Source organism: Sphaeramia orbicularis, chromosome 24, assembly GCF_902148855.1.
Source record: "Sphaeramia orbicularis chromosome 24, fSphaOr1.1, whole genome shotgun sequence".
In the NCBI taxonomy this organism is placed as follows: Eukaryota; Metazoa; Chordata; class Actinopteri; order Kurtiformes; family Apogonidae; genus Sphaeramia; species Sphaeramia orbicularis.
Window position 1 is genome coordinate 10,673,505 of NC_043979.1, and position 27,781 is coordinate 10,701,285.

General features: G+C 37.3%; 1 protein-coding gene across 1 annotated transcript; it reads right to left on the minus strand.

Annotated features, from left to right (window-relative positions):
• Positions 1-355: 355 nt before the first annotated feature.
• Positions 356-26,839, minus strand: cnstb (consortin, connexin sorting protein b). The gene is made up of 11 exons (XM_030128877.1): positions 26,579-26,839; positions 20,426-20,979; positions 16,723-16,832; positions 13,554-13,584; positions 12,445-12,531; positions 11,751-11,859; positions 11,226-11,247; positions 11,063-11,126; positions 8,419-8,684; positions 3,360-3,504; positions 356-2,403 (listed from the first exon to the last, which is right to left on the minus strand). The coding sequence occupies exons 2-11, from the start codon at positions 20,511-20,513 to the stop codon at positions 2,195-2,197; spliced, it is 1,131 nt and encodes a 376-aa protein (XP_029984737.1). The 5' UTR covers positions 20,514-20,979; positions 26,579-26,839; the 3' UTR covers positions 356-2,194.
• Positions 26,840-27,781: the final 942 nt, after the last annotated feature.

The window sequence follows — 27,781 nt, forward strand, 5'->3', positions numbered from 1 at the left end:
TCTGGTAGAGGACCCAAGTCTGAAGAAGACACCACCCAGGTGGGCAAGAAAATTATATATATATATATATATATATATATATATATATATATATATATATATATATATATATATATATATATATATATATATACGCATACATACACTTCAGCTTTATGGGGTGTCAGTACTTTCTAAGAAAACCTGGATATTTCCAACTCATGTCAGTGGACAGTACAACATCTAAAGGAGTCTCCTGGTCAGGCAGAAGATAATTAGATGAACTTGTCCATTCTTTGGGGAGCTGGGCAAGATATTATCTCACCGACAGTGACATGAACTCAACTTAAAACAATAAAGGTGAGCAATCCTGCTAATGCTGACATTAAAATGGGCTTTTATTATAACATCATGTTTCCAACATCATATCATACTCTGCCTCCACTTTAAATCTCTCACACTTAAGTTTTGCTCTGGAAGACAGAGATCCGATCCTAACAAGGAGAATGAGAATTCATTATGAATACCAGGTGTAAACTCAGTAAAGGCGAGATCAGATTGTTTGTTGCGTTTTCCTGTCAGGTGCAAATGGGGTCTGAATGTAGTAGAAAATGAAAATGTGCTCTAAGGAGACACAACTTGTTGATAATCTACTTTCCACTGACATCAGTTGGAACTAGTGTTTCCGAGACACTGCTGTCACGCCATAGAGCTGCACTGTAGATATGTCTGTGGGCCACGAATGTATTAATAGAACTCTTAATGATGTAACATTATACATATGATATAACCACAGTTAACATCGGGGTCCGAGCCAGGTGTAAATAAGGTGAGGACTCTAAAGAAAGACACAGGGGAGTGTTTTGTTTACAGTAATAGTATAGTTCATCATCAGGAAAATCAAATTCCAGGACATCAGTGTCATTTCTGAATGTGATCCAGTGCACACCTAATAATCCCAGAGTCAGTCACATCAGTTACACGCTGCACAATTTGTTTGGATATGGTCATGAGTCCAAATACAGAACAGGAATAATAACATAAAGAAAACACAAAGCACCAAAAATATAAACACAGAGGAAAATGCCTGAGTTTGTGGACTGGCTGTTAAATCTGTATTGCATAACGATTACAATGAAGACTGCTCTGCAATGCAATGTGATGAGGTGGTTCACTGTTTTAAGACGCTGTGTTGTTTGTAATAGGGCACTTTTCTCATCCAGCTATGTTCTGTGTGATGATTCTTATCTGAATGTATAAATAAGAGGAATGTTGAGAGTTGTCACTTGCATTGAGGTAAAGGCTAGTCTGAAATAACCGTCAAAAATTCATCTGTATCTAGAATAAGTGTTTGCGTTGGTTTTTTTAATAGACAAAAAACATAACCGTACATAGAATATTTTGCAGAAATAATAATTTTTATGATTAACAACAAAACAGAAAAAAACACTGCATTGTAATGATTTTAAAAACAGCCTCTCTTTGCTTAATCCTTTAACCCCTGATGTGTCTGTGGTGAGCGTTCTGAATTATGATTTATTTTAAATATTCATTAAAATTCAACCATTCAACCAATATGAAAAATTTCAAAACATGCAGATAAAATAGACCTTGTGCTTTCCAGGGACATCTGACCATTTTCAGTGCACCCCCTGGCACCTGTGGAATGGGGGGACACACAAAGAAGTGAATGAGACTGCCTCAGGGGTTAAAGGGCTAAGTAAAATCAGCCATAGCTACGGTTGTTGCAAATGTGACAACTACTTTCTATAAATTAAATTCATGTGAGAGTTGTGAGTTGTCTTCTTAATTCACTGCAAGGTGTAGTTTCAGGTCAAATGTCCACACAAACAGTGGTAAATGGGTTTTGGCGCTCATCCATCGATGTACATACATCACTGTGGTTTTGTTCTGAGGCTGAAGGAATGTACATTGAGTTTTTACTGTTTTGTGTTGCTTTTAGCACCCGATTAGACATAGATCTTGAGACTGGTAGTCCACTAAACCTCAGTAAGCCAAACAATGGGAGCTTGTTAATTCAGATACACACAAATCCAATCAATGTAGATGAATGCCTCCAGGTCCCATGTGTGCTGCTCTAAACTCCAGATGCGAGCATTTCCTAGCATCACCATCCATCCCCCCTTTTTTTTTAACTCAACACCATGCAGTGGGTCACAGGTGTGTGAAACAGCGTCTATGAACGCAAATGCTCCTAAGTTCGGAAAGGTAGCCAGTGTCTGAGTCCCTCAAAGAACCTCCGTGTGGACGTGATGTAGAAGTCAGCATTGTGAGTGAAGTCGGTGCAAATGTTGGAATAAGTATCCACCAGGGTGCAGTAGAGAGCGGTCCCTCCTATGCTGATCACCACGGTTACCAGACACAGCAGCAGCAGGATCAGGCAGGAGTCTCCACCCACCTCATCTACAGAAGAGACACAGGGCTGGAATGTAATGGGTGTCTGTAAAAGAAACCCTGACTTTTTTTGCATTTTGATGTAAATACAATCAATAAGCCCAGGGTTTGTTTTGTTCTAATGTATATAATGTATATGGGTTCTTGTATGAAACTGTGCTCATTTTGGTACCTGGGACTTTGCCAGCTTTTTTAGACCCAATAGTAAAAGAGAACTTTAGACATATTTCCACCCAGGATTTACCTAACGATGCCTTCAGATAAATGCAAAAAAAAAAGTACTCGGAGCCATCCCAAAATTCATTGATTTTTAATCAAATATTGGGGCCAAAAATAGGACCAACATTGGGACAGGAAAAGCTACCTAGGTGTCAGTGTATTTGATCTGGAAAACATGGCTTGAAATGGTCTTATATATCACTATAAATAAAGACACTGTCTTAAATTTGACAATAATATTGTTTTTTCTAATCCAGGCATGCGGGTTTTTCATGAATCGGCAGTCTCATTCCAGGTTTCGCATGTAACCCAACGTGTCCACTGGTGCTACATGCGGAGCATCCCCATTTAAACACAAATAAATTTTGAGGGATTTTGCAATAGCGGTCATTTTTGTGAAACACTTTGCCTTGCATAATTAGTTTGATTCCCAAAATGTACCTGTGAGACAACAAAAAGATATTCAATAAAATAGAAGCGTGTAATTTTCATGTCCTTTTTACTGTGTTACATGCAGATTTTTGTATAAAAAAATACTATAAAAAATATAAACATGTGTTATATCTGAAAAATAGTTCCTCTTTTACCTCAGTAAACATTTGTTTTTAAAATAGACCCAAAGTGCTTCCAAACTTGCTTAATAACATTAGTTTACATCTGGTTTGAATTTTTAGCTCCCATGTCCTGTTTTTAGGGACCGGTTTCACAGAAGCACCCATATAATGTGTATAATGTATTGTACTGACCTTGTTCTATGCCATCATCTGGCTCACTGAAGCGAACTTTCCGTTTTGGGTTCTGTTGAGTACCAGAGTTGCTAGGCGGAGGCAGTCCATCCAACGATGCCCTTCTCCTCTTCAGAATGGACACCAGACCATCTGGGGAGGAACTCTGAAACAGAAATATGTGCAGTGACAAATGAAAAACCTGTAATGGAGACAGTATTGAAAAAAAACAACCTGTTTATGCTTTAAGACCTTATATTAGGGTTTAAGACCTGATGCTGTCAAAGGTTTGGAAAATAAATACATGCATATTGCGTGTATTGATACAAATGTACCAATATACCCCTGATAGCAAATAAGAAAGCACTGACAAGGAAACAGATGACATATGGAAGTTCTTCATTTAAAAACTGGATTCATGTGATTTATAATTTTTTTCTTATGTAGAAACTACATTTGGATTGAATATTAAGATCAGACTCTATGTAAAGTAACAGACTAAATTCACCCATGAATTCCTCTTAGTTGAACTACTCATGTGTTCCCTCCTCTACCTTTTTTAGGATTTTCTCTTCTTTTTAAGTGTATGTTACTATTCACTTTGTATTTACTATATAGGTGATTTCTTCATTTACATCTATTACCCTTAAATCTCTCCATTTTTTTTCATATTTTTGTCAGTTTTTTTACTTTGGTCCTTACTTGCATTGTTTGTAAATAATTATTACTTTCATCGATGTACTTTCCATTAGTTTTTTTTTTCTTCTTTCCTTCATTTCTTTTCTTTTTTATCATAATATGACAACATGAGACAGGACGAAAAGCTGTCTAGTTATATCACTTGTACACTTATTTCTAATAAAACCTTAAAAAAAAAAGAAAGAAATACGAGCAGAGACAGCTCAACTACTACAACTACAACTTTGACTTATATTAGATACAGAATCATCCCGCAAAGACCTAAACCAGTGACCAAAACCCTCTACTGATCTAGAATGTTTAATAACTGTTGAACCACTAATCCTATCAACACATAACACGTTTCTCAGCTTTCCATCATCATCAGACATGACTTATTTGGACATTTCAGAGGCTCTGTAATGAACGGGGAAACACCGTCATCCTCTGGAGCATTGATTCACCAGTAAAATCCATGCAGTTTGATAAATGACAGGAAATTGGATTGGAGACATGGGGTTTTAACATTCAGGTAAGGATTTATTTTGTTGAAAACGTCACTTTTTCTGCAGGTTTCTCTGTTCTGATATAATAACTTTTGAATTTATTCTACACTTTTATGAACATATACATGATCAGTAAATTATATAGAGGAAAGGACCTGATTTTCAATGAAAAACACAAAATGCAGAGGATAGTGTTCTAATATATGATGATAAACCACTTAGGAAGGGTCACCACAAAAATAGTTTTAGGTCTTTAAGGGTTGAAAGGTCTATAATATAATCTGGAGACAAGTCATGACAAGTTGGTCCCCGAGATCCTTCAGTGGCAGCACACTGCATCTACTGTGTGCTAATGCTAATGCTAGTGCTAATGCTAATGCTACGCACTGTATGTGTATTACTGTGAAATGCAGAGACTGAATATCCATATGAGATTTATAAAGTGAATTAACCTTTGACCTTTATCTTATCCTCCCAGGCCACTGTAAGGCCTTTTGTTAAATTAAATAAAACCATAAAAAAAAACCAAAAAAACTAGAGACTGTATATAAGTTTTCTATTTGTCAAATAAAGTGAGACCAAAATGATTCTTAGAAAAACAATGGACTTTTTTATTGCGCTATGAGTGACAAGTTTAATGTGAGTCTATGTAAAATGGCTTTTGGAGCCAATAGCTGTCAGCAATTTAATGCACTTCCACAATGGCTTCATTTTAGATCTCAAGTCTTTGCACCCTGTAAAGAGCTTGGTAGTGGGATAAATGCATTAAAATATAGGTAACATTATACATTGTGCATTTTGCAATGTAAATAAGACCTTAAGACAGATATTAAAGTGGCAGTTACAATTACCAGAAGAGCAGAAATTACTTGCAGAGCTTTAAGCACCGCCCACCCTAATGAAAACCTTCTGACCCGATCATAATCTCTTAACACACCACAGAGAAGCGCAGTCATATGTTGGTGAGTTAAATAGAGTCATTACTCAAGCTGTCAGCCTTATCTGCTGCCATAATTTATAGGTCAATTACTCAGTGAGGTCAGTGGGTCGACAGTGTGTGAAGTATTGCTGTGGTTGTCACATCCAGGCCAATCTGCACAAAACTGCTCAGTACTTCACATTTGACGTTCTAATCACATCCGCTGCCATAGTACCCCTGTGAAAAATGAAATGTTGAGAAGGATGAGCGCTCTGTTAGGTCTATTGTACACATTGTTGAATTTGTGATTAAGAAGAGATGGTATTGTGCAGTTACTGATGTGACGGTCTACATTTCCTTGAACATATTGTTCTTATCTTCTGTTCTTAACTATTTAGTTGGTCTTACCCCTACCTATTACAATTTTAATATAGTTATTTACCTTTATTTTACTGTTGATATTGTACATATTGTATATTATATGTAAATAATATTTAATTTTAATTCTATTTCTATTCTACGTAACTACCAAATTTCTTATTTTTCTCTCTGTTTCATTTTTCACTCTGTTGTTTTTCTACATATCTTTTCTCTGCACTTGTTGCTGCTGTTAAACTGAAATTTTCCCCATGGTGGAATAAATATGGTGGAATAATATCTTATCTTATCTTATCTTATCCAACTGTAGAATCTAAAGGACTATTTTACCCACTGAATGCAATGATACAAATGAAATCAATATTGTGTGTTAAATTACTGATTTGTTTCTGTCTGTTTCATGTCATTGCCTGGCAGGCCTCTTTTTGTATTATTGACAGCTCCTGTACATTATCTATTGCTTGGCAGAAACTAAGCAGAGCTGAAAACTGAGGCATTCCCAGCAGACTTACAGACTTTATAAACAAACAGTTGAACCAGGAAAACTATTTAAATGCAAAGCAGTATTTAAAGAACCATCAGCAATGAAAAAAACATCATTAATATATTCTTGGTGTTTCACTGTGGACCCAGGGAATCTGCAAGACACAGAGTGCCTTTTCACAAATCACACAAAGTGATATATTATCCAAGCTACCATAACGCTGTTGCCTGATGCTCAGTTTATGCAGCAGCATTAACATCCAGCTGAGGACTAAATGGGCAGTGAGCTGCCAGACCTACTTTGGCTGGTGCATTGTTTCTGATTCTGCAGCTTCATATGTTTTTATCACCTTGGCCCTGTTTGCTATGAAAGAGTAGAACAGTTTCTCACAGTTTAGTCTGAAACCTGAAAATCTTCCATAGCCCAGCCAAAGCTAGAATCACACCTCTGATCAACACAAGGTCTAATTACCTGGGTAATTTTTATTCCATAAACACATGGGCATACTGCATTTTATTAGTACATTCACATCCACATTCCTTTTGCCATCTGAGCTGCCTTATTTCCTTTTCAATTTTTCTTGACCAATATTCTGTTGAGGGATTCTGTCAATTACAATTCCCTGCAATCGGCAGAATGTGCAGGTACATTCTACAACAATAGCACCATAGTCCAAATCTGATTTTTTTTTTTTGTTTGTTTGTTTGTTTTTTTTACACATGTGTGACTGTTTTATTTAAATAACAGTAGGAAAAGCAGAATGTTCAGTTCTAACTGGGGCAAGAATCAGACACAAATCCAACTGTTTTGCGGTCGGGGCAACACCATGTTGCAGTGGTTAGCACTTTTTGTATATTATATATAGTGTATTGTTACTGGTTTGTGCTGGAAAACATATTTAAAAGAAATGGCCAAATGGGTCTTACAACTTGTAAACAAAACCACCGAGGCCTCCAGTACAACAGCATGCGATTAGTGATATCTTTTTTGGTTTTCTTTCACATGTGTGGGTCAGTTCACACTGGAATCAATCCTCATTTATAACACAATGTGAAGAGCCAAATGAAAAAACATGTTAAAGAAAAAAACACTAAAATCTCATAGCTTTGATTCATTACTTTTGAAATGTAAACATTTAATCATAAACATTGTACAGTACTTCTAAACTATAGTATTTTTACTGTAAATTACTTGGACCACGTGCAGTACCTGTATTGCCCACCAGGGGGGATGCAAATGACACTTTGGTAATCACTGTTGTAAACTACAGTCTGTTATCCAGTGATTTAACATGAAATGATTGACTGATTTTCTGGCTGACAGAAATAGAATGGGAGCAAAATTATATGTGTTATACATGTTATGTGTTATATGAGCTGTTCCCTAGTATAAAAAGGGAAAATGTAAATGTGTTTCAGAAAAGAAAAAAAAAAAACTTCTGAAATCTGCGTATTATATTTCCATTGCAAGAGAAAGGAGCCCCACCCCAGTTAAACCTCTACTGTATTACATAACAGTCGTGATTCTAACCCATCAATGCAACGCCTTCGGCCTGTAGCATTTGTTTTGAAATAGCTCAGATTACATTCCCACCTCTAGGAAAACCTAAGGCCAGCATTTCAGCCGAGACTTGGCTCAGTAATCAAGTAAATCTGGCAGGGTAGATATCCCTAGTGTCAGTCCACACCAGAGAACATGGGTGGAGGCTTTTGAACATAGAGGAGTTGGCGATGATCTCACCAAGGGACCACAGCGATTATGAGTGGGAGTGTCTCAGAAAAGACAAAGAGGATGACGATCTTAAATAAAGGCACTCTTGTTTTCTGCACATGGAAAGTGTGACCATCTAAAGAAGGAAGGAAGGAAGGAAGGAAAGATGGATACATGTGCAGAGGAGATGATGGATGCATGAAGAGGAGAAAGGAAAGATGAGAAAGATCAAGAGATGCAGGGGAGGGCGTTTATACTTGTCACTTGATCCTAATCTCAGTGCATCTTCATATCTGTTTCTGTGTAATTGCTTGGCACTTGTTCATTGTTCTATAAATGCTGTGAGGTGAGTGTTTATTCTAAATACCAGACATCAGATCAACAGACATAAAGTGTAATCCCTACCCCCTCTGTGTTGGACAGCTTGGCCAGGTCCTTGTCTGAGGCCTGGGGGACTCCTGTGGGCCACTCCACCTTCACCTCTTCCTCCTCTGGCGTCTCCTCACACGGCTCCTCCTCCTCCTCTTCTACTTCCTGTCCTTCCTCATACACAACTTCCTCTCCCTCTCCATCATCGACCCCACCTCTAGTCTGGTGTCCTGGATGTGAGGGGAGATCTGGTTTTGAGCTCATGCTTTGGTCATCGTGCAGGTGCATTTCAGGTTTGGTGGCTGTGAAGTGGAAGAAACACAAAACGAGTAATGAATACTGATAATCCCTCCATCCATACTGTGAGTTTAAGGCGTATCAGAGGAGTATCTGTATCACAGATAGATTCACTGATGCTCATGGTGCCATAAAACTCATTCCAAGGTCAAGAGTCAACGGAAAAGCCTGTAGGCTAATTTACTATAACTATACTATAACTATAAATATGACCAGGGTGCAATTTGTTGGGGGGGTTGGGGGGGTGGGGGGCAACCCTCCCCCCTCTGGTTTTTACATCCCTACTTCTGCTCAATGAATTTCATCCTCGGGGGGGACAACCAACCAATTGAAATAACAGGCAGGTTGTGACTGAGTTTTCTTACACCTATAATCTACATTACTGGCACTAACATTCACATGAACAGTCTCAGAGTCTCAGTCAGTTGGCAGTCTCAGAATTTGTGAACATCCCCATGCCCAGGGGCGCCGTAAAGGGGGGGTAACTGTGACAAATTCATGGGGCCCAGAATTTGTGGGGGGGCCACAAAGCAGTGGAGGGGGTCCAGTGGATACAAGTTAGAAGTGAAAATTTCGTGTAGATCTGCTGTATAATACAGGAACAGAACCCGGGAGTTGGACGTTGAAAGTAAGTAAAGTTTCACTTTTGTTTCACACCAGCATTAGTTACGTTAGTTATGGACCCTGTACCCCCCCCCCCCCCTCTGTTTTTTGACAAATCACACCCTGACTATGACTATACTATAAATATAATTATAATTATAATTATACTATAAGTATAACTATACCATAACTATACTACATTATACTATAACTATAACTACACTATAATTTATTTTTTTAATGAAGCCCCAGGATTTAGAAGGGAATAAATTCATTTAATTAAATCAAATTTAGTGATTGTGCAGTTTATCTTGAATCTTTCTGTGATTACTCACCTGAATCTCTTGCATTATGGTGAACAATTTCAAAGTGCCATCCACCATAAACAAACCGTGTGTTTACATTCAGACCCGGGGTGGGAACTCGGGCATCTTCAGAATTTTTTGTTGCGGCGTGCATTGTGGGAAACGGAGGCTTGTGCTGCGCGAACCTCCCAGCTGCCTGCAGCAGCAGCGCGAGCCTCTGTTTCCCACAATGCACGTTGCGACAAAAAATTCTGAAGATGCCCGAGTTCCCACCCCGGGTCTGAATGTAAACACACAGTTTATTTATGGTGGATGGCACTTCGAAATTGTTCACCATAATGCAAGAGACTCAGGTGAGTAATCACAGAAAGACTTACAGATTCATGATACTTAGGCTATGACTGAGGTTTTACAGATTTGATGAAAAATTGGTCACAAAAGTCTCCAGCACCTTTAAGCAAAAAATAATGTTAAGAAAAAAATCCTTTATTTTTTATGGAGCTGAGCGCCGTCCATTCACACTCCCCAACAGTAGGTAGTAGTAATGTGCTGTAATACAATTTAACACCAGACAATTCACAGCATCAAAGTAAACCCAAACATTTCTATTCATATCATGGCAAAACTCAGATATGACAACAACTACATCAGATATGGTTTTACCTATATTGAGGACAAAAACCTCAGTGTGTGTAATTCTTGAATAAGTGATTGAATGCTCTTTTAATTTTTAACTGAGCACACATTTTTGGTTTTAGTTACAATGTAACTAGTATAGTATTAAAGGGAATATTTCCCTCTTTAGCATCACCACCTGCTGGTCATTTTGGTTTATCATTAAACTTGTATTCTCTTTTGGCATGCTGTGACATTCTGTATTATCTCAGGTTCGAAACACACCATCCTTTTTTTAGATAAATTTGAGAAGTTTAACTTTTATCAGTTTGGGGTGTGGCTTGTCTGGGGTGATAGTGGGTCACAAAACCAGACCAGCTGAGAACCGCTGCTCTAGACTCTTTGGGGCTCAGTTTACCATTCAAAGATGTCATCAGTGTTAAAATGGAAAAAACAATAGCAGCTTCTTTTCAGCTGATCTACACCAAAATGCAAGGATCTTTCTCTTTGACTATGCTCTAGTATTTGACCAAGTTTAATGAAGATTGGTGCAATAGTTTCTATGTAAAGACAGACAGACTAATACGTTTTAAGCTGCAACGTAGCTACATAAGCTTTTAGAAGTCTAGAAGTGTAACCGGAGACAGAGAACGGAAAGTAAAACACTTTTCTGAACTACAAAAGAGTTATGAAAAGACGTGTTTGTGAAAGGCTCAAGTGGTCTATAGAAGTCGCTTACAATTACTGCCTCACAGTTGTATAACTTTACATCCATGTCTATCAGACTCATACACTATATGTAGGTAAAAATAGACGATCTCTTTACATTACTACCATCTCTGAGTGGAGTAGGTGTTTACCTTCATCTTGGCAGAATTGTAGAGTCTCATTCTTCCTCTGAATGCCTTTCACTGTCACTGTATTCTGCAGAAACAAACATTAAGTGATTCTTTAGATGGTCTTATAGAGAAATGTCCCATTTATCTAAGGTCAATACAGGAATACACAGTTCATATTCCTTACCTGTTCCACACTGAGAGATGGCCTGATCAATGTGAAAAGAGGAGGACGGAGACAAAGGAGAGCAAAGATAGAGGAGGACCAGACAGACAGGAAGAGACAGTGAAAAAAGGGGAGAAGAAACAGAGGGTGGTGGGGGTGGTGGGGGGGGGGGGGCAGACAGGGACATGGAGAAAGGTCAGACAAATTCAGCAGCAGGTGACTTAAATTAAAAAACTAAAATATTCTGCACGGCTTTGAAGCAGGAGTTAGCATCTGTTCTTCCACTGAATTAAATCCACCTGTTCCAAATGACTGCAGGCCACAATAACATACCAAGAATGTCACAGCATAGACAGGACACAACAGCACCTGGCATGCAGACCTGCGGCATTTGCGGAAATCTGTCCTGCTCTGTCAGAAATATTGATTTTCCCATCCATTCCTCATTCATTACCCGTGCATTTGTAGGGTCTCATCATCACAAGACAGGAATGCACCTTAAGTTTCATCTATTAAAGGTTGAGCGTGGGTGTTAGGTTGATGTACCTGAGGTGTGTCCTGCAAATCTGGTTCAGGGTCTCCATGTGTTTCTGACTGACGCTGTCTGTCTCAGCAGGTAAACTGCTCTCAGCATTCTTCTCCTTCCACTGGCCCTCTGCAAAAGCATAGAATAGAATAGAATAGAATAGAATACAATACAATACAATACAATACAATACAATACAATAGATATTTATTGTCATTATAGGAATGATGAAAATCTGTTTAGCAGCAAAAACAATTAGTATAAAAAAGGACTGTATAAAAAAATATCACACAAAATACTGAGAAATATTGGCAATGTACAAAAAAAAAAACTCCAGAGATAAAATATTAAATATACAAATACTATTAAATACTACTAATTACTACTGAAATATATAAAAAGCACATACTATAACACTATACTATAGATTAGAAATACATACAACATGTAAGGATATATACAGGTAATGAAGAATATATATAAGGTGAAGTTAAAAACAAGGTGCATGATTCTTGACTATTGCATTGAAGTAGGGTGAGTATTGCAACGTTTATTAAACTGAAGGTGGAGGTTATTCAGTCGTGGGGGGGGGGTTGTGGGTTGAAATTGTACTTGAGTCATATGATGTGATGTTTTGGGGCCAAATGCTATCGCATTTAGGATTTTAATTACAGGTAATATTTTACAAAGGGGAGAGACAAGTGCATACAGTACCCCAGTTCTCCTGCAGGGTAGTGAGGTTGGAGAGTAGACGTTCATGGTAGAGTTTCTCCAACTCTAGGAACCGGATGGCCCACTGGACTGGTAGCATCACCAGTTAAAGACATCATAATACACACAAAAGAAAAGGCCTTTTTTCATTTTCTGAATTTTCCATAAATCAATAACCCTTACTCCTCAGGCAGAATTCACAGTCTGCAGCATTTTCTCTCTCAAAAATCAACCCAACCCATACATTAAACCTCCTCCCTCTCTGTGCCTTGCCTTTCTGTTTTCACACATAAATACGTAACCAAATTCTGCCCCCTTTGCAGCAAGCTAGCCTGACAGCTGTTACCAGGCCAACAGCAGAAACAGAGCCAAAGGAAACTACTACTGGAAACCTTCAGGGCTTTGAGCCAAAGAAGGGGGAACACCCAGTGACTGTGAAGCTAATGAACAGATAGAAAACAGTAACTATAAAAAAAAAATACAGCAGTAGTTGGAAGAAAGACAGATTAAAGTCCTTTTGTTAGATCACATTTATACATTTAAGATTATATGATTTGTTAAGCCCCACATCTGCTCTGTTTGTTGATCATTTCCAAACATATAACTCAATGTAGAGAATGTGTCAACCTCCAGGACTCAAATGAAGCCAGTTGGTGTTAGTGGTTACTTAGCAGCCAATTGAAGCTGGCTCCAAAAGTGAAATAAAGCCTAACAGACCCACATGTTAAAAAGGAAATAGTCTGCCCCTTCTTCTCAAGTCATTAGTCTATAGAATGTGTATTTTCAGATTCAGCTCAGTCTTTGTCTGTATACTCTTGATTTTCAGTCAATTTCCAAAAAAGCTGTTTCAGTGTCTGTTTCTTGAAATGCAAATGAGATCCTGCTGCCTACCTCCCCTTCCTGTCAGTGCCACGGATACCGTCATGTAGATATTCTGCCCCAAATGCCCAAATAGGATCACTTCTGGCTGCAAAACCCAACAAACCCAACATACTTCTTATATAATGTCTATGAGTAAAAAGATGTACCATCATGGCTCAGCTGGGAAATGACATTGACCGACAAATGTCACAATGCTTCAAAAAAGAACATTTAGGTCTTTGAAAGGATACAGTCCTCTTTAAGTGAGTAAGCCTCTGCAATCTGAAACAAACAAAAAAAAAAAAAAAAACAGAAAAGAAAATGTTAAGACAGGAATTATAATAGAGTATGCTAATTCACATGTTCAGTTATACCAGTGTCATACTGGCTTTTATAGCTTTTGTGCAGCTCTGTGACTCAAAATAACTGTGAAACAAGTCATGTGACCACATTTCAAGGTAAAAAATCAACATTAACCCACGAGTCAAAGCCAAATGTGATGTCAAACCCACACTGCGGTGCCCTTAAAATGATGCTGTTGAACACTAATTAGGCTGCTCAGCCAAATGTAGATGATTCTGTTATGAAATTCACCAAATTCCTAAAAAGATCTAGATCACATGTTGACATTGTGCCAAAAGTCATGTAGAAAACTGTGAGACAAGAAGTCATATGCATCTACTTATGGTCCGGATTAACATGTCTTTGCTTTTTTCCCATCCATGCTTTTAGCTTTATCTCCACAACTACTATGATCTAGATCATGGGTGTCAAACTTGTTTTCTGTCAAGAGTCACATACAGTCCAATGTAATCTCATATGGGCCGGACCAGTAAAATAATAGCATAGTGGCCAATGAATAATAACTCAAAATTGTTCTCTTTGTTTTAGAGCAAAAAAATAACATTAAATTACGAAAATATTTACATTTACAAATTCTCCGAACAAAAAACACGTGAATAACCTGAAAAAAGAAAAATAACTGCAATTTTAACAATATTATGTCTAAACATTTAGTAACAGGCAGAAGATTGTTAAAATTGCACTTAACTGTCTTTAGACATTTCAGGTTGTTCATATTTGTTCAGGTTATTCATGTTTTTATGTTAAAGGATAGTTTTTAAATGTAAATATTTTCATAATTTAATATTTTGCACTAAAAAAAAGAGAAAAAAAATTTTGTTATTTATAGGCATAATGTAATATTATTTTTTCCACATTCAACCAAAAAGAAAATGTGGAATCATTATTTATAGGTTATTATGCGATTATTTTACTTGAAGATCATATTGGTCTGTATGTGAAACCTGAGCTAAAACAAGATCAACATCCTTGATTGTTAATATCTTCCGTGTAATTTTTGCACTTTGCAAATTCATCCCATGGGCCGAATTTGACACTTTCGCGGGCCGGTTTTGGCCCATGAACCACATATTTGACACCCCTGATCTAGATGATCTAAAATCAGAAATCAAGCTTTGGTTTGTAAACCCCGCTCCTCTATACAGAACTGTGCCAAATACTAAAGGTGGTTAACTTTAGTGTTTTAGGTTTGTTTTGTTTTTGTTTTGTTTTTTGCAGAGTTAAAATGAGTAGATATATTTAGTTCTCAGTCTCTTTATTAAGAAGTAAGTCGAAAATACAGGAAATATGTGCACAGTGTTAAAAACACAAAAGAGTAGAACTAAATAGCTTCTACAGGCTGTAGTCACTATTTAGTGTGATCTATCTATCTATCTATCTATCTATCTATCTATCTATCTATCTATCTATCTATCTATCTATCTATCTATCTATCTATAACCTTGACAAAATAAGACAAAATTGAGACTTTTACACAGTTTTATACACCGGCAAAACTCAAAGCAACCCAACAATATTATCTGCCTTTGTAACTTAACTATGAGCCAAAAAGGGGAGCATCTTCTAGTTTTTGTGTTTAGCATGAGGCTAAAACACAATAACTCAAACCCTAAAATTTGTCATCTGTGAAATGGTAGCTATTGAGAATTATTTGATATTGAAATATTTGAACATCCATACATTTCATGGAATTCTAAACCTTCATCTGGCTGATAAGAAAAGAGCTGTGAGGCCAAAGAGCTTGCATTATACTTTATTGGGCTGTGAAAGGCGCTTATAAATAAAATTTATTATTATTATTATTATTTTGTGTAAAAGAAAACATTTTCTAGTTTCTTTATGTAACATATAGCTGAAATTTCATTCAAATTTCATTTCATTCAAACATTCTAAACTACATCAGTACCACACATTACACTTAACCCCTATCCCTAACCCTGCACTGGTGGATGTTAAGAGGGTTATCAATAAAAACATGCAGATCTACCATGACTCTTTTGTTTTCCTTTCTTTTTCTGACTTGCTTAGTTTAGTTTTTGACAGATGAATTAATTCCTTGACAAATTCAACACAACAAAAAAGCAGATATGGCCAAATATGGACCTTTTTGTCAAACAGATCCAGACCATATTCCAACTAAACGTTCTTGTTTAATATTAATGTATGAACACGTAAGTTAATATAGTAAAAATGCTAATGAATGAATACGTCCAGGGTGCACATGTCACTGAGATTACAGCTGTACCTGACAAAATGACTGGAAAGTAAAAAAATAAGTCCGAGCCCTGTTTGCATTGCACTGCCCTCTCTTTTAGATCTAAAACACAACAGTTCTCCCTTTGTTCCATGATTACAAACTTGGCAGTGAAGAAAAGTAAACTGCAAGGCTCTCTCCCAATTAATCATACAGTGCAAGGGTTGTCGGGAAGTATTGCACGAGCCAGATGCAACCACTGATCCCTTTCAACTACACACAGAGAATGAACCAGACTATATTTATCACACTTCCAATTAGAAAGTCTGAGCACCGTAATCGTGGTCTGAGGCAGTGAGATGAATTACCACACGAGTGAACAAAAGAACGTAGGGTTGCCAGTTCAATTCCCTGCACCTGCAGTGTAGAATGGTTGCATAAGTGTTCTCTTTTGCTTCAGTGGCTCACACTGATGTCTCCTTCAGCAAAGCAGTGACACAGGGTGTTAAAAGACTTTCAGACAGCTGACCTTTTTAATTACAAACCAAGCCATCCCTCAGTGCATTTGGATGCTAGTGGGTAAAATTAACAATTACAGTATGTTTGGGGAACAGAAGCTTCGGGGTTGGTTTTACTCGTCTGAGGTAATACAGAGACATAGCAACCAGGTCACAGTAGCTTACTGTAGACGAACCTATGGAGATGCAAAAACACCCACATACAGAGCTGCTTTGTCAGACTAAATAAAGCCACATATTCTCTTGAGATTTAAAGCAAAAAAAACCTGTGCTGCACTTGCTACCACCAGTTTTCTTTCAGACTACATTCACACATACAGTACGTGGAGGCGCACACAAACACACCTGGTGCAATGACTGTGGCAGGAGTGTGTAGTCATTGTTTTCTCCAAGGGACTGGAGGGACGCCAGTAGCTCTGGGCTTGGCCCCGGAGGTCCATCTCTGGAGACGCCTCCTAGAAACATACAACACAAACACTTCAATCAAATGTACACAACGCTTCAGGTGTTTCAATAACAGCTGCATCAGTACTAGAGAAATGACTGTATCTGCTATCAAATAAGACTTATTTAACAATTTTAATAGTTTATACTAGTAGTTAAAGTAGTAAGAACAGTTAAATACTAAAACGTGATTTTGGAGCTGTAAACTCTAAACTAAAAAACATCCCTGCTGGTGATAATACACATAAAATCTGCAAAGATAAGATAAGATAAGATAAGACTTTATTTATCCCACCATGGGGAAATTTCACACTTAACAGCAGCAACATACAACAAGCAAGTGCAGAGAAAAAGACAGACAGGAAAACCACAAACAAGTGAAAAATGAAATGAGAGAAAATTAAGAAATTGGGTACTATATACAATTATAATCAAAAGTAAAAAATTATATTATCATATTGCAAATGTATAAATATCAGCATTTTATGGTTGAAACTGATTCAATACATTACTTGTTGTTCCAAATCTTGAGCTTTCCTACTCTGATGCTAACATTGATGATGTTATGATTTTAACCTTTAAAGACCTAGAATTGTTTTTGCGGTGACTTTCAAATAAATTTCTCTCTACATTTAAGCTTTCTTAAGTGTTTTATCCATTAATTATAATAGTATCCTCTGCATTTTGCATTTTTCAATAAAAAGCAGGTGTTTTGCTATATCTAATTTACTTAAGTTATTGTGTAAAATAGCAAATGGAAACGCTTTTTTGGAATAATATCTGACATGATGAATATTTAACTAAGGTCCCTGATGTTCTGTGTCATCCCAGATATTCCCATAATGTATTAACCCATAAAGACACAGTGCTACTTTTGTGGCAATCACAAAAATATTTTTTTCTTTATTTAACATTTCTAAAGTGTTTAATCACCATTTATTATAATATTATCCCTGTATTTTGCGTTTTTGAAGTGAAAATCAGGTATTTTCCTATATTTCATTTACTGATCATGTGCCTGTTCATGAAAGCTCAGATTAAAGTTGAGGGTTATTATATCAGAAACAGAGAAAATGGAAGAAAAAGTGACTTTTTCAGTAAAATAGCTCAAGAACTAAACATAAACCCAGTGTCTCTATCCACTGTCATTGATCCATCTCCATGGGTTTTACTGGTGAATCAATGAAGATGACGGTGTTTCCATGTTCACGCCTCTGAGCCTCTGAACGTCAAAATGGGTCATATCTAATGACCATGAAAAGATGACAAACTGCATTTTACACCAAATATTTTGATGTATTGATAGGATTAGTGAATCAGAAGTTATTAAATATTTTACATCAGTGGCTGATTTTGGTTTCCAGTGGCTGTTTGGGTCTTCATGGGTTAAAACACGGCAAGAAGTAACAACAGGTATAGCATATTTCATCAGGTGACCGAATTACTCCTCATCATCTCATCATCACTCATCCATGAAATAAACTTCAGACATTTTTTGATGGGAAACAACAACAGAATTGTCTACTTCAGTTACAGTGAATATTACATGAATATCAAATATTTATACCAGCATTTGTACTGCACAGAATATGTGCCAGGATGCTAATCAGTTGATCCTTAAATCAGACAGATGTTTCTGATTATTTTATTATCAGTGGCAACTAAAAAAAACCTGCTGCAGCAGAAAAATATTGTCCCCATAGGCTGCAAAGACAGACATCTGTAAATAGGGTGACGGGACAATAACTGCAAAGAACAGCTATTACTCTGTTTAACTGCTTATTATGAGTTGGTATAATATAGAGGTTTCACCTGTGTTTAGTCTTCTGAATTGTTATCTGATCGTGAAATCTGTTAAACTGCTGCAGAATAGAATAGAATAGAATAGAATAGAATAGAATAGAATAGAATAGAATAGAATAGACCTATATTGTCAGTGTCATACAAACCATGAAAATCAGTTTAGCAGCTCTGTTCTGTTTAGCAGCAAAAACACTTAGTGCAAAAAAAATATATAAAAATATCACACAAAATACTTAAAAGTGTAGGCATGTGCAAAAAGCTATTGGATTGAATATTATATACATATGCTACTGGAGTACAACTAAAACTATTGATATATACAAAAGCTAACTCTATACTATATATAAGAAATATATACAACAAATAAGGATATATACATGTAATATAGGATATATAGGTAACATCAGGATATACATCTTGTGCGCCCATTGGGCCTAGTGAGAAATGTTGGTCCACATGTGCAGTGAGCACACATTTTGATGCATGTCCCACTTGTGCCAGTGATTGACCTATTGGTTGTAAAGAGCAGCTGCTATCTTGGTATCCAGCATCCAGTTCTGATAACACATTCATACTTGATCCTCATAAGGGGTCTACATCTCAACATCACACTAAACTAGGCTCCATAAGCAGCACACAAAAGACCTGCAAGCAGAACAGCAAATACGATCACAACACTGTCAGTCACAGCGCCACAGCCTGCTGGTTTGTAGTGTGTGTTTGTGTCATGACAATCCCAGCTGATGTGGTAGATGCTGAAGCAGACTGATAAACAGACTGTTACCTCAGCAGGTTGCCGTCAGTGACAGCCTGTCAAGCCCTTGCTTACAGCCATCACTGTGACAATTAGTCACTATTAGCCGGGGCCATACAGTGCAACTGTTATGTAAGGCAGCTTATCAACGCCAGCTGTATAGAGCATTATACACATCCAAGAGTATTGACCCTTGCTTCCTTAGAGCTTAGGATCATCCTGACCATCTTAAGCTCTGTTTTTTCCAGAGCACTATAGTGGTTTGTGGGGAAAACTGTGGCCAGCGGATGGATGGTAAGCAGTTAAGCGTTCAAAACTTTCATTGAGCAATTTTATACAGAATAATAATCACTTTACTACATGTCTGTGGTGGAATATCACTATAAAATCAGTCTCAGATCCTTTAGAGCAGTGGTTCTCAACTGGTCTGACTTTGGTACCCGCTATCACCCCTCAATGACCAGCTGTGTCCCAAACTGATAAAAGTTAAATGTCTCAAATTTATTTAATGAAAAGATGGTGTGTTTTATTCCTGAGATAATACAAAATATCCCAGTATGACAACATAAAAGACAAGTTTAATGATAAACCAAAATCTCCATCAGGTGGTGGTACTGAAGAGGGAAATATTCCCTTTAACACTAAATTAGGTACATTTTAACCAAAATCAAAAAGTGAATTCAAATTACAAATTAACTTCTTCAAGCATTAATCATAAAGCTGACATAACAATCAGAACATTTCAGTAACCGCAATTTTTAACATGCAAAATGAATTCAATTAATAAACTACAACTAGTGTTTCTTAACATAATTTTTTGTCCAGGCAAAGGCCTGCGACCCACTGAAAATGGGTTAACAACCCACTTTTGGTTTGCAATTGACCAGTTGGGAATTATTGTTTTAAAGATAATAAACCGTATCTAAGACACCGCTCAATGAATCACCTGTAATGATTTCATCTCCATTCACATTATCTTGCACAGCAGAAAAAGGTTTGCCCATTATACACAAACATTAGACATTAGATAAAACTGAATTGTTCTACCTGTTAAACTGTTGATGGATGCTCCTTCCTCTCTCTGTGTCATCCCAGTATCTGGACTTTTGGGCATATTGGTGTTCTTGTTACCCATTACCGTTGCAATCTTCTCCTCCACTTTAACTCTTCCTAAAGGCTGCACTGAGACCCTGCCGTGGTCCGTGGTTGGTCTTTTTCTCTGAGCCCTCAATGGAAAAACATAAACTGTCTCTGACTTTTATCAGAGCACTTCCTTTGAGTCAGATAAGGAAAATGACTTGGCAAAGTTTATGTTGCTGTAAGCTCCCAAACAAGATTCAACAGTGTCTTAAGGTCCGGGTAAGTTCAGTTTATGATCTTTCTTGAGGGAGCATGTGATTTAATCCTCTATGACAAGAAAAAAAAAAAAAAAAAAAGATCTGACATGTCCACCATGGTCTGTGGACACAGCTTAGACCACTGTTGGGGGCCAAATGCCCTGTTGTTGCAAAATCCTCCAAGTCCTGTTTAGTTTATTGCGCTGTTCTCTTCTTTCTTACATCACTGTGCTGGTGCAACTTCTTTTTCTTGTCTGCAGCAACCTGTAAAAGTGAGATCCATTTAAAGAAGAGAGTATGTTAGAATAGACTAGACTAGACTAGACTAGAATAGAATAGAATAGAATAGAATAGAATAGCCTATCATTATCATTGTGTGTTCAATGACATTAAGAGTGCTACTCCAGCCAGTGCAACGATATTAACAAAACACAAGTGCTACAAAAATAAGAACAGAGCAAATATAAAATTACAAAAACTAAAAAAAAAAAAAAAAAAAAAAATAACAAAACAGAATATAAATTTTACAATTTTACAAAGTAACATAAGAATAGAGCTAAGTAGAATAAAAAATCAAACTGGACAAAATATGAATAGATGCAAATTTACAGTAGGTTATTAACAGTACGTGACAGTATGCATATTTAAGAACAATATTAACAGTATGTATTATCCATGAACAGTATGTATATCTCATAACAGTATGTATATTATGTATGTATGTATATTAACAGTATGTATTATCCATGAACAGCTTGTATTACCCATGAATAACAGACTGTATATCTAATAACAGTATGTATATCTTGTGGCTCATTCACAAGTAGAGAGGTAGAGGAATAACATGCGAAAAAAAAAAAAAAGAGAGAAAGTTGAATGCATAGAGGCTAGTGAAATGCCAGCTATGTCACTGAATGAAAGGGTTGTCTTTGTATCTAAGTATCAGTGCCCATTGAGGCATGGAAGAGTGCTCCTTTCTGAATAACTCCATGGTTAAAAATAACGTCATAGTGGTCTGCAGAGTAGAATAATTACCATAAGTACATTACGCAAATAATTGAATAAATGTGGTGTTTGTGAAGAACAAATGGTAGTCTTGATTTACATACATTTGATTTGTTTTATCTTATGTTATATCCACATTATCACTGCCTCCATATGAAGTGGCTTATAGAACAACATTTTACATAAAACTCCGAAGTGTTTACTAATGAATTAAAATGAGTGAACTTAGGGGCAGTCACCTCTAGTTCATACTGCTGTTGTGATTCTCTTTATGCTAACTTGCTGACTCGTGGGTATCCACTTGTGTTGCAGCTAGAAGTGACATTTTTAAAATTTTGCAGACAAGCTCCTCTACAAGCTTCCATGAAATTACATGGTTTTCAAGGGTCAAGAACCATTGACCAAAACTGAGGCCACAGCATTATGTACCAGAACCGAATATTGAAAATTACAAAAAAAAATTAAAAACACAAAAAATAACTGAAAATCAAAACATTAAAATTACATAGGTAAAATGCAGTTTCTCAGCTTTTCATCATCATCAGATATGACCCATTTTAACATTCAGACACTCTGTAGTGAATGTGGAAACACTGTCAGTGTCTGCAACATTGTTTATTAGTAAAACTTATCTAATTTGAAAAATGACAGTGCTTGTAGATGCTTGTTATATGTTAAGTTAATGATAAAGTTTCCTGAAAAAAGGCAGGTTTTCTCACTTTTCTCTGTTTTCATATAGTAACCTTTGAATTTACTCTTAACTTAAAGGAATGATAAGGGCGTGCAGTGGTTAGCACTGTCACCTCACAGCAAGAAGGTCATGAGTTCAATTCCAACACCAAGAACCTTTCTGTGTGGAGTTTGTGTGGGATTTCTCCAGGTACTCCAGCCACCTTCCAAAGACATGCACTGATATGTTAATTGGTTAAACTAAATTGCCTATAGGTGTGAGTGTTTGGTTGTTTGTCTCTATACGTCCAGGTTGTTATTGAAACTGAGAATCAGTTCTCAACTAACTTACCTGCTTAAATAAAGGTAAAATAAAATAAAAAATAAACATATATCTAACTGATCAAATATATATAGAAAAATACCAGATTTTTCACCCAAAAAATGCATAGTGCAGAGGACAATATTCTAACAAATGGCAACAAATTAATTTGGACAGTTTAGTTGAAGAGAAAACTTTATTTGTGTTTCACCACAAAATTGGTTCTTGGTATTAAAGGGTCAAAGTATATTAAGGTTCCAAAAAGGTCTGGCTCCCATAGACTTACCCTTAGACTTCTCTCATAAACTACTCAGTCATTTTTCCCCAAGGAGTCATTCTAGTCTTGATTTTTTTTTCATTCTGGTGGTCTATTTTAAAATTATTCCACTAACACAATATTACAGTGAAAATAAGGCTATGACTTTTGCCAAGTCAGACGTTCAGATCTGTTTATGTATGAAAACCTTTCTTTCCTGATAGACAGCTCAACTGTAGTTGTGATTAGTAAGCTACACTAAAAAGACTGTTGAACAATTCTGCTATACAAATGCTTGAAAAAATTTGCAGTTAAGGTTTATTAGTAAGTTAACATGTAGCATTAGCTCACCATCTCCCAATTCTGCCTTTTTGTCCAAATACAGTCACGTCTCCAAAGAGCCAAGATGATGCCAGAGCTCAAACTCCTGGCTTCAAAAGTAGGGATGCACCGATACTACTTTTTTCCCAGACCAAGTACGAGTACGAGTACTTACATTTGAGTACTTGCCGATACCAAGTACTGATACGAGTACTTAATAATCCCATTCCAGTTCTTAGTTCCTTTTGTTAATGTGCTTTATTGTTATTGTCATTAGCCTGACTGGAACAAGGTGCTGCTACTGACATTTATTGTGTTGGAATGAGTGTTTCTCAATTAATCCACTAGGGGACGCCACTCTGAATTAACCACACTGGACAAACACCATGGAGAAGAGTAAAGTTTTTTGAGACGAAGAAAGTCAGTAATAACAAACATGGAGACGACAGAAGTAACACTAATGTGATACTGTAATTCCAGCGTTTTCGCTAGTAAGGTTTAAAAGCTTAGCTTCAGGAGGTAGAGAAAAGATAACTGAGCAATAAGTTTTGTTTTCACTTCCGCTGGCGGCGGTCTGCACCGTTCCGTACTTCCATATTATTAAAAGTAGGATGGAAACCGGCCCAGCCCTGGGTAGTTGTCATAAATCTGTCAGTAGTTTTTCTCTAACTCACACAGTCACTCTTTGAACAGATCCTCTACCTCCACGGTTCCCGCTGGTATTCTCTGTCTGGGTGCGCATCCGTGAGCACCTGGAAAACAGATGGAATATACGCAGAGGACGGACAGAACGCCCTGTCCGTATCTGTCTGTGTCTTTAACGTTACTTGCAGTCAGCGTTACTTTTATCACCGTCATTTATTTTGAAAAATCTCCACACTCTTCACACTCCCCACACATTACTCCACCGCTGTGCACCTGCTGCACTGAACTGTGAATGTCACATTGCCATAAGTGGTATCAGTGCATTTGTATCGGATTACTTTTACGAATACAAGTACACACACTGAGTATCGGAGCTGATGCCCGATACTGGCATCGGATCGGTGCATCCCTATTCAAAAGAATAGTCCAAAGACAAATAAGAGACATCGCAGTGGCCCAGTTAAATTACTTTACACAAAATATGATCCGATCTGAGTAAAATTGTTAGTGAAAGGAGGAGTAATAGCTGGCATGCTATAGAAGCACAGTTCCACCCCATGAAACCAACTGTTCAAGCCTGAGTGGATCTCAGGGCATGAAGGCTGCGTGATACTATGTACTCACAGAATATTAGCGGTCATGCGAACTTTCCAAATTCTCCTACATGGAATGTGACACGAAGTACAAGCGCTGCAAGCAGTGACTGACTCATAAGATGTGTAGCATAAAGTAAATATGATGCAGAGGGAGGAAGAATAGTTAGTGACAGTACAAGGTTTGCTTCTCCACCATGAGGTTTCTCTTGGGGACTGATGCATACTATGCAAGTATTATTCTTTCTGCCCATTTCCTTCTATGAAAACTTCCTGCTGGTGCCTTTGCATTTTGCAGCCCATTACATATTGATAAATGTTGACTAGTATATTTAAGCCTCATGTCAATAACTATTCTATGTATCCTTTTTGTGACAGTAAATCAAATGTAAAACTTCCTGTCTAAATCACATTAACCATCTTTTCAGTGTTCAGGGACAAAAATGTGTAATGAATTTTGGCAAGCACCACAAACTGTATATATTTGGTGAATATAAATATGAAGTGTGATGCCACCCATTAGTTTCTAAACTGCAGTTTTCTGAGTTAGAATGACAATAACAGAACAATGTGCACATATCACCCCTATTATGCATAAGTAGTTGAATGCATTGTCTGTTGACTTTTTCCAATCAGTTCACTCTCAGGAATCACTAAGGCCCTCCCTATCACAGTTTCAACTGCAGATGTATGGGGAGAGACATATGCATTATGTAAATATTGTGGGCTTGCTAAATATTTGGCTTGGAAAAAAAAAAAACTTTGCTCCTGATTCATTTGCAGAAATCTAATGAAGCTTGATATTTAATATGAAGTCATTATTCAGCCTCATTTATCTCACATTAGAGACATTTGGTGAAAGTAGAAAGACAAACAATCATGTTCAAAAAACAATGCTATAAAATTTCATTTTAGACATGTTTCCCCCATTCACCTATTATTTTATTCATATATTCCACTATTCCACATATTGTCTTTGTGTATTGTATTGTGTTATTTACAAGTACTTTAAAAGTTGAATTTAAGAAAGGATGTAAAAAAAAATTGAGCAAATACCCTTAGACCTCAGTGGGTTAAGCACACTCCAACTCTACAAGTTATTTTCAATGATGACCAAGCTGTCATACAGACCTGTCAATCACAGCTTGGCACAGCACACATCAGAGGTTCCATTTGACCAGAGATCTGAGTAATTGAGGACAATGTCCACAATGGGCCCCCTCATACGAGGGTCCAAACAAACTGATGACACCAGAAAGAACCCAGGAATGCAAGTGGGATCCAGAGTTCTTTGGGGTCTACCCCAGTGGCCCTCAGTGGTATTACAAATTTAATATATTTAAGCACTGGGTTCATTTTAGAGCTGAGGTCCTTGGCTCTTTTTCTCAGTATAGTTACATCTCTCAAAGAAATCAAATAAATGCTTACAGGAAGTGATAGGCTAACACACTAGAGTCTACAACTCACAAAAAACAGTAATTGTTATGTGGACAATGTTCAGACGTTTAGTTTCATTAACACAGTACCTTTTGGATATTTAATTCTTAAGTGAATTAAATTCATTAAAAAAACGAATTAAATTAATCTCCTGATAATATTAACGGGCGCGAGTCCGACGAGCGCGTGTGCGTGCATGCATGCGCACGTTTCTAAAAGTGACACGTGCGTCGTATGCGTGTGCCGCCAGGGCTTCCATGCATTCGTGGTGAAAATGTCTTACCAGTGATCATTTACATTTTTTTTACATTTCTTCCCTATTTAATGTTCAAGTTAAAACTATTCAGGTTAAAGATACTTTGTCCGGAATAAAAAAAAAAAAAAAACGTGTCCGCAGCAGCTATTCCGTCTTTTGTATCGCTTGATATTTTTAATTAGAACAATATTACACGCTTAAAATATTGGATACATGCTAATTTCTCTCCGTGTTTAAAGCAGGGTTTAAAGCGCGACAGCCCCCACAACGTAGCTTGTGTTTTTTTAAGTTAATGTCATCAGTGGTGTATTAAAACGACATACACAAACCAGAGCGAGAGGATGCAGAGATGTACTCACTGCTGGATGATGTCTCGCCGTGTTTCTGCTCCACATCAACGCCCTGAAAACAGCCTCGCACTCATTTCCTCCTCGTCGGTCTGGAGCTGCGTCCACATCAGCCTCAGCCTGTCATCTGTCCGTCTCTCACACTTTCTCATGCTTCTTGTTTACGGTCCAATCCGGGGATTTTTGCCGCTTGCCCTCACTGCAAAAGAATATATTCCTAGTGCATGCAGTGGTTTATTTCTCCCTCTCCCGGAGCCTGTAGCCAAGGCTGCCATCTTCTGGCAGATGTTGAAGCCTGGCGCTGACTGTGTGTCATCGGTTATGTAACAGCAGATGAAGCAGTCATATGATGTGTTATGGTGTATTAAACTGATAAACTGTGTTTCGGATTACAAGGGAAATAGGAGAAATGTACATCGTCTTTACGTTTTATTGTAACTGTTACATAAGCAGAGTGTAAGCATGGTGGGTTCTGGTCTTCATCTGGAAGCATTTTGTTTACAGATGTGGAGAACAGATGTTTATGTATTTTGTGTATCCTTTTTGGTTTTGATTAAATATTTGTAGTTATCACCTAGCTATGTGAATCTGCAAATGAACCTCTCTTAATGTTATTTGTTGGATTTTATTTTTTTTTTCTTCTTCTTCTTCAAAGAATCTGTATTTGTCAGTATTAATATACATGTGGACATGGAACATATTCTGGAATTGACCTGCTTTTAACTCATCATCAGCTGAATATGCTAGAACACACACTGCAGACTTGGAGCACTGAGCTTCCATGTCAGGTGCTAGGGGAGCAAATGGGGGGGTTAAGTGCCTTGCTCAAGGGAACATCAGCCAACAGTTTATTTGCTGGTCCAAGGAATTGAACTGGCAATCCTTCTCCAACCTTCTAGGCCAGGGCTGCCTTTGGTCACAATGAGGTTTGACTAAAAACATCACTGTAGTTAAGTTTTTACCTTACCTTTGTCCAATTTGAATTAACTGTGTGTTTAAGATTTCTGGCATTTACTCCTGTAGCCTAATTTCTCTGCTCATTTTATTACTGAGCCGCTCCAGGGCTGAACTGTTCTTGCTTCAGTTACCTTTTGACCAGCTGAGGCAGCTTATAAGGAAGGATTTTGGCATTCCCTTCCTGTTAGCTGACATTTGCATGAATGAATCTGCATATATACTATATATATATTTCAGCTCCTAATTATAAACAGTAGG

Bases quoted from the DNA above. Each gene is read 5' to 3' on its own strand.
- cnstb (XM_030128877.1), bottom strand. From the start codon at position 20,513: ATGGGTAACAAGAACACCAATATGCCCAAAAGTCCAGATACTGGGATG. The intron at 16,833-20,425 runs GTAGAACAATTC...GTATGTTTCTAG, and splicing joins ATCCATCAACAGTTTAACAG to GAGGCGTCTCCAGAGATGGA. The intron at 11,127-11,225 runs GTAAGGAATATG...TTGTTTCTGCAG, and splicing joins CATCTCTCAGTGTGGAACAG to AATACAGTGACAGTGAAAGG.